The sequence below is a fragment of the Chelon labrosus genome, assembly GCF_963514085.1.
Source record: "Chelon labrosus genome assembly, chromosome: 17".
NCBI classification, from domain to species: Eukaryota; Metazoa; Chordata; class Actinopteri; order Mugiliformes; family Mugilidae; genus Chelon; species Chelon labrosus.
In genome coordinates this window covers 3,888,993-3,896,738 of record NC_140350.1, presented here as the reverse complement: position 1 = coordinate 3,896,738, position 7,746 = coordinate 3,888,993, and the positions used below count along the sequence as shown (strand labels likewise).

The 7,746-nt window shown below is 40.4% G+C and overlaps 1 protein-coding gene across 3 annotated transcripts; it reads right to left on the bottom strand.

The window, feature by feature from the left end:
- Window positions 1-766: 766 nt before the first annotated feature.
- pafah1b2 (platelet-activating factor acetylhydrolase 1b, catalytic subunit 2) lies at window positions 767-6,190 on the bottom strand. 3 transcript variants are annotated; one of them, XM_084564921.1, is made up of 7 exons: window positions 5,955-6,190; window positions 5,597-5,696; window positions 5,090-5,171; window positions 4,127-4,216; window positions 3,812-3,928; window positions 3,197-3,319; window positions 767-2,246 (listed from the first exon to the last, which is right to left on the bottom strand). In XM_084564921.1, the coding sequence occupies exons 3-7, from the start codon at window positions 5,168-5,170 to the stop codon at window positions 1,968-1,970; spliced, it is 690 nt and encodes a 229-aa protein (XP_084421047.1). In that variant the 5' UTR covers window position 5,171; window positions 5,597-5,696; window positions 5,955-6,190; the 3' UTR covers window positions 767-1,967. The 3 variants fall into 3 exon arrangements, 2 of the variants coding, with proteins under 2 accessions (XP_084421047.1, XP_084421046.1); XR_014699552.1 differs by having other exon boundaries at window positions 767-1,324; window positions 1,851-2,246; window positions 5,090-6,190; XM_084564920.1 differs by having other exon boundaries at window positions 5,597-6,190.
- Between the last annotated feature and the right edge of the window lie 1,556 nt (window positions 6,191-7,746).

Here is a 7,746-nt window from a genome sequence, read left to right as displayed (position 1 = left end):
CAATCCAGTAACCAGACATACTGTACACAGCCGTCCTCTTGAACACTTAAGGCACACACATACACTATTTATAATATAACATATCACGGAAATGTGCAGAGCTTAAGACAGCAGTAACGTCGGATAATTCGATGCTCGAACAGAACTGAGCTACGGCATTAAGCTCACAGACAAATGGTTTTCTTTACGTGACCTGCAATCGCTTTTCTAGCATTTAGCTTTAGAATACTAAGTATAGCAGTGTTCATTATAGCTTAACCACGTGGCTACGGTTTACTCCAGAAATTATTCATTAACTATAGCATGTAGAGAGAGCCAGGAGTTCCGGGCGGCGAGGCTGGGTGACTATAAATACAACAGGGTGAGAAAATCAGAGGAGGTCAGAGGCCAAGTGAAGAGGTGCTTAAGAGAAAATAGTTTATCCATGTATTAAGGAGGGAGAGGGAGAGAGAGCTTGTTCCTGTGTAAAGTGTGAGAGAATGGATGTTTGGCAAGTGTAAGATGCAGAAAAAATGTCCCGATTTTATCTGTATTAGGAACAAATATCGGTCGCAATATAAGAAGAAAGCAGGAGGACTGCACTGGAACAATTGGCTGAAATGATTTATCTTAGATTCAAGAATGTTCTTCAACTCAGACACCCAGGACACAGTTAGGAAGTTGCTCTGGACCCAAATGGTGCAGTTTAATTCTATAAATACAGTAAACACAGTTTCTGGATGCGGGGGGGGGGGGGGGGGGGGGGGGGGGGGCTTTACACTTGAGCAGCGTGCCTGGAAATGTTTGGAAGACCTACAAGATTATCAGACAGACAGATTCATCAGCGTGATCACTAATGAGCAGGCGTACATTTAGATTTACTGCGTGTGATTTAACACAGAAGTCTTTCCGTAACAAAGGCTGACCTCAAGACATGCATGCAACGAACACCAAGGTCAGGTTTGAGCAGAACTTGTGTGACACAGTGTGATGTGTGTGGTCTGTGGACAGGCCTCACCTGTAAAAATAGGTACACAATGACCTATTTTATGTTTCAAAGACAGCTACGCATTGAGTTCACAAGTGAATATTTAATAGGCTAAGTGCTCGTTGTTTGGCTGAGTAAATGGAATAATACACAAAACCAAAACTGGCCAACTAGAGAAAAAGTATTTGTGTAAATTTGTGTGAAACTTTACGCTGTTCACATTGCAAATTTATGCTTTAAGCTAACTCTATCTGTGAGTCATGTTTACATAGTGCTTACTGCATTGCATACCGCAGTGGGCATTTCAGCAGCATCCCGTCTGCAGCAGCGGATCCCAGCCTTTAAGACTTGCAGAGCCTGCAAAGGATGTCACACTGAATCATGAATTTCCTCTGATTTTTAAGGTTTGTAGAGTTTGCACAATTTTGCGTCATGTTTTAAGTAACTACTTGGGAACTACTGCTCTTTGGCGTACTGGTCAGACTCATAACATTGTACAATGTTGGATCATTTTCTGCCAACTGTGAGTATGCTGTGCACGGGACATTCCAAGTGTTTAATGTAAAAGCTACACGGAGAACGGTTTTGAAGAAATCAAAACATGGAGGAAGAAATTAGATTCTGTCGTGCAGGTGACAGAGGGAACTGCTCATTTCATCCACGGGCCGAGATTAATCTGTGTGTGCTGTTGCAGTCCCGCATGATCTCAGTGTATCTGTCTATGATTCAGAGTAGTGGATCGTTTTCCTTTTGCAATAGAGCTTACTACTGTAATCACAGCATCCACAACAGTGTAGTGATGTCTCTCTCCCTCTTTAGCACCTCTGCACACCCAGCCCTCCGCTAATGAATGTGATCCCACACCCCAAGTGGGCCCACTCACGTCAGTTCCTCCCCAAAGAGTGAGCTCTTCCTCCTCTTCCAGGTACCAGGGGCATGTCTCCCCCATAGCAGCAGGTGAGACATGCCTCTGGGTGAATGTGCTTCTTGGCCGCAGCCATCAAACCAGCGACGCCCGCCTCTCCTCCGGCGTCTCCTCCAGTATTTGCAGCAGCAGGTCACTGAGGGGCTTGGCCATGGTGCGGTAACCCGTCGACGTCAGGTGCAGGAAGTCAAACATGTCCTGTGGGCTGATGGTTCCATCCGAGTGGACGAACTCCCCGCTCACGTCCAACAACTGAGCCTGGTTCAACCGGGGCAGCCAGGAGCGCAGGAACCCGTTAACAGCAGCGTTCTTCTCCCTCAGCGGGTTGGGCCGCTCCCCTCGAGGCAAAAGACCCTGTGGAACACAAAAATATAGTGTATTATAAAAACTGTTGGCTCTTAAGTGGATCAAGGTGTTATGAGAATAAGCATCAAAACATCCTTGTAACGTTAATGTTGGTCTAAAATGTATCTATTACAATCATTACAATTTTAAGGACAACTTGACCAACTGATGATATCGTGGTCGAGGTGTTAAAAAATGAAACAGCAAAAGAAAGTGACTTATTCAAACACATGTAATGAGGTGCATTTCTGGAATCAGGTACATTTTTATTACTACTCCAAACAATACATTCAGGTTTATGCATTGATGGAAGACAAATTAGTCCCTCTAAAGAAAACTGCGCTAATGTCAGTAAATATATCAATTAATTTGCCCATTCTACATCATGATTTCAACAAGCCTATAGTAATACTTTGCAGCATTTCCGTTTCCACTTAATAATGTTAAGCTCCCATTATTTGAAGGTTTTATTTGTGGCATAACTTATGAAGCCATCACTTAAGCCAGGGGTGTCAACTCGTTTTAGTTCGGGGGTGAAAAACAGCCCAATTTGATCTCAAGCATGCCGGACCAGTAATATAACAGCATAATAACCTATAAATAACGACAACTTCAAATTTTTAGTGCAAAGAAGTAGAAGTACAAAACATTTAATTAAGAACCTGAAACTTATTAAGAAAAATAAGTCCAATTTCAGCACATTGCTTCCATCTGCTGTTTAGTTCTGGGTCTCAGTGATGTGTTATATCTGCAACTCTTGCTGAAACAGTGAGACCCCTAGTGGTAAAACTAAGAATAGCAGTTACTTTTATTGAAATATTGCAGTTAATATCTTCTGTGTAGTTTTTGCACTCTGCAAATTCTTCCCGCGGGCCAGACTGGACCTTCTGGCGGGTTGGTTTTGGGCCACTTTAAAAAACTAACACGGAGCAATAGAAAATACATCGGACTAAACTCACCAGTACAACTATTTTTGCCTTTGGGAGGCGGGTGGTGAGCAGTTGTGCAATGGCAAGAATTCCTCCTGCAACCTGCTCTGCTGTGTGTTCATAATTGTTGGTTCCTACCCACAACACCACCACCTGGACAAGAGTGAAGACAGACAGATAGACAGACAGACACTTTATTCATTTTCACTGAACACAGACAAATGTGCAGACCTGAAATTAAAATAAATGATAAACAGTATTAACTATGCAAAGCCCTATTAGTAGCTTTGACCAAATACGATTTCATCAGGGTTAATGAGCGAACAATGCAAGCTTTCTTGCATTGTGTCCACATCATCTTAACCAATATGTACAGTTAGGGTGTTTTCTCCAAATAACAGGGCTACTGTGGTAACGAAAGACCGTCGGCTGTGGCTATATTCATGACAATGATCTCATGGACAGCTATGTGTGTTCTTTTGCAAGAATAGGGTCTATGTAATGTTTCTCTGAGTGTCTACGTAATGTTTCTCTGTGTTTTTAAATCACAATACGTATGAAAGAGGTTGTTTTGCATGTGAGACTTAAAAGTGTGCAGAAATAACTTCCAGTCTTTCTCTGAAGATCTCGGGAGGATCGTCTCACCTTGGGACGGATGTTCTGAAGCTCTCCATTCTGCAGCCTCCACAGCACATTACAGGTGGTGTCCCCTCCGATGCCAAAGTTGAGGGCATGAAGAGGAGAGAACAAATCCTTCCAGACCTGCGGACAGAAAACCATACATCTACATTTCACATGAGCTTTCCACAGTTTTTCACAATAAATAAATAAGTAATAAATAATAAAACAAAAATGGCACATGAAGACAACTTCCTTGAATGCGTGTTTTGTACAAGGTGGATTTATTTGTGCATTGTTTCAGAAGAAATATGTGCTGACAGAGCAAGGTTAATATCTTACATCATACTGTTGCATTAGTTGTACCATAGAATCCCCCACAAAAAGCACCTCTGGTTCTCCATCCTTGCACTCCTGTACAAACCTTGTATGCTGCAAAAAACAAAAACACAAGTGATCTGACAAACATTACAAAAAATAAATAAGCATTTATTCAAACACTGCAACAGAATCCATTATAGATTAGGCCTTTCTGTCAGAGGTAAGACTTTTGTGTTGAGTTTTCTGAATCTTATACAATAGGACTATACTCATGAGCCATCCAACAGAAAAATCTTATGAGCTCATCACAGACAAGAAACGTCTGGGGCCCCGACTGACTAAAAAGCTTGGAGTAAAGCAGATCAGCTCAGTCCTATTAGCGTTGGAGGATTAACTTTGCACATACCAAACAACAGGTACCACTACAACGAGCTGGCCAAACAAGTGGTGCATTTTAAATGTACAGCAAAGATTTATTAATGACTACATGTCTTTTTTTATCTTTGTTTTTTTCATAGCTGATCACAACCCAAAACTAATGTTGAAATCATTAAGCATATCATGTAAACATCAACTGGAAACACAAATATCTCTTCACAGAATCTAGCCTCATAGGTTCACAGCGCAGACATGAAGTCCAGTAGGAAGTATCAAATGTCAGACTTAATGCTACTCCAGATGGACAAATACAGCAATCTGAGATCACAGATGCTCACTGAACAAGTTTATGAAAGTAAGCGTTTAGATTAAAGGAACCCTACCTTCCAGACACTGATAACTTAATATGAAATCACCTGATGATTTAAGCATATATATATATATATATTTAATGACACTGAGAAATCTAGATATACTCATGAATAGATCAAGGCCTTTCTTAAGGGTGTTAAGCAGTTTATCCCTGTAATTTTGGGGGGAAAATACTTAGCATTATTCTGCTGATGCATGGCAATAAAGAGGGACTGTCTCCAAAACTAGCCATACCTGTGACAGCCACCGTGCATCTCCTTGAACATCCTCCACTGGCTGAGCCACTGCAGCTGGGTTCAGATCATCACCACTCATCCTGGAGGAGACACTGGCGCTTATTCACGCATAAACACAACAATACGCAGCTTCCATGTTGCAAGAACGTTGCACATAATAACAGACCACGCTAATGTGACTGTTTAAGGCTGGTGAAACAGTAGAGGAAAGCACCAGCTAGCACCAGCAAACACTGCTTTGGTGCAGCAGCTTAGCGGTTCGGGAGCAGACTGGCCTAATACGGATGTAGGCCACTTTCGCTATCGAGACGGGTGTTTATACATCAGAGAACAGATCGCATTAACTCCGCTGCAGTTTATTTGGCGTTAGCTTGTTAGCTGCTAGCTACCCGGCTAATGACGGGACCGTTGTGGGTGCATCTCTGATAGCTTCATGTCCATCGCGCACGCACATCGCTCACAAACAAATTCTAGAAATTACTTCATAGTATAGAAGAGGAACTACCTGGCGGGGTGTCCGTGGATCGTGTAGCCCCGACTTTACTGCACAGGTGTCGGACGGTCGATGCGGGTGATGCTCGCTAGCAACCTTTAGCTGATTCCAGCTAGACGAGACAACAAAAGGTGTGTGAAGGAGGCAAACCACAGAGACTGTTTCAGGAGGAGAGCGCCTGACTGGTCGGCTACCATTAGCGGTAACACCGTAAGACTGCACTGCACCGAGCTAGCGCCACACGTCATAGGAATTTATCCCTGGGTTGTGCTTGTCAGGCATCCATCCCAGTACAACTCACGTCTTATCTAGGTATTGAACCAACATTAAATCAGCTAAAGTCTGTGACACAAAACCTAAACGTCGCTACCTTCGTTATTCCTCCAATTTGCAGAGGTTCTTGGGGCCGACACAACCTCTTGGTACGTTTTCCTTCGAGGTCCGGCAGGGTAATAAACACCCAACAAAACAGCTGGTCCCGCAATGACTCATGGGTAGGTCATGGGCTAGAACAATCTTTACACTGTAAATAGTTTTATTTGAGAATACCAAATAAAAACATTGGAGATAATTTCAGTCGAAGACATAATTTCTAGTTGCTCACCCTTTAAAATACAACCAGAAGCATGTAATCTGTGCAACTGAATTAAACAATTTTGTTTAACTATATGATGTTTGTGTGATTATTGAATTAAACATGTTGTTCATTTATGTTTTTCAAGGGAAGCATACTATTTTCACTCATGGGGAGCTTTTGAGACTGTTGTTCTGCTGCAGCAACAGACAATAAGTCCAATAACCTGTTTCACAGCAGCTTTGTGTGCCTGGTGCAGAGATTGGTTGCATTTAGAAAGAAGGTTGATGCCCTTTTGGACTTTGCCACCAATCTTTCCAGCCTTTTGAGTTGAGTTCAGATTTAACTATTTTTCTTATTTTTTATTTTTTTTATTGTTATTCATTTTGGCTTGATATAAAATGATTTGTATATGCATACATTTTACAAATTATAAATATTTAATGAGCTTTATTTGAAGTGAAATTTGAATTACTGAAAACTGCCTAAATCAATGGTAACATAAAATAATTAGGCAATAAAGAAATTAGAATGCTATTAAATGACAAAAGTATAAAATAAATGCCAATTATTTATGTAGGCATTATTAATGCATACAAGAGAAAAATAATACAGAAATAAATACACTGACAAATAAATAAAAACACAGTGAATGAATTATATGCAAGAGTATATCAGGGAAAAACATTTAATAAAGTAAAGTCAATTTTATAAAGTAATTAATCACCACATTTATTTTGAACAATGTTTTTCCTGTGCATCTAATGTCATGTTAATGTGACATTTATTTCTTCATTTAGTTTTAGGGTATCCAAACTCCTTCTGAATAAAATTCTCACATGTAGTTCCCAAATATATTACTGTCGACAGCTGTGGAGCAATAAAAACTAAAGGAAGATACCTGAAGATAAGAGCATTAGTTAATTCAACAAAATAGTTCCAGCGTTTCCTGTTTATGTGCAAACAAGCACCAAAAGCATAATAAGTAATGAAGGGCTGTCCTTACAGGCTTCATGCTGCGCTGCTCCTCAGATGTAGAAAATATTTTGTCATAGTTCTCCCAGCTTGCAGGGATAAGCTGCTGAGGATCTTCCATTGAGTGTCTTGGGCATGAGATGAACTTTCCCTTGTTTTCCTGATTACAAAAAGACTTGAGCAGTATGATATACAGACTCAGAACTGTTTGAAATTCATATTGTTTTTTTACAAAAAAAACAACAAAAAAAAAACAACATAGCATTCTACTTGTACAATAGGATATGTGACAGACACCATTTTAAACAAAATATATAGCTTTGTGGTTCATTGTTTTAGGTTTTAGTAATTGTGTTAGGACTGAATATCCTCTGAAATTTCTGTCCAGTAAAATATTCAAATGCCCAGATGTTTGTCAGTGACAGAATGATCACAAATCTTTGTTATTTTCAGTTTGACCTAGTTTTCATGTTACTCTTGGTTGTGTAAATGAAAATACCATCCCCATGCTTGTTTGTGTTTTGTGGCAAACACACACTGCCGACTGAAGTCTATACAAACATAGAATCATCAACCAGTGAAAAAAGAAGAGCATTAACTGAGGAAGGAAAAT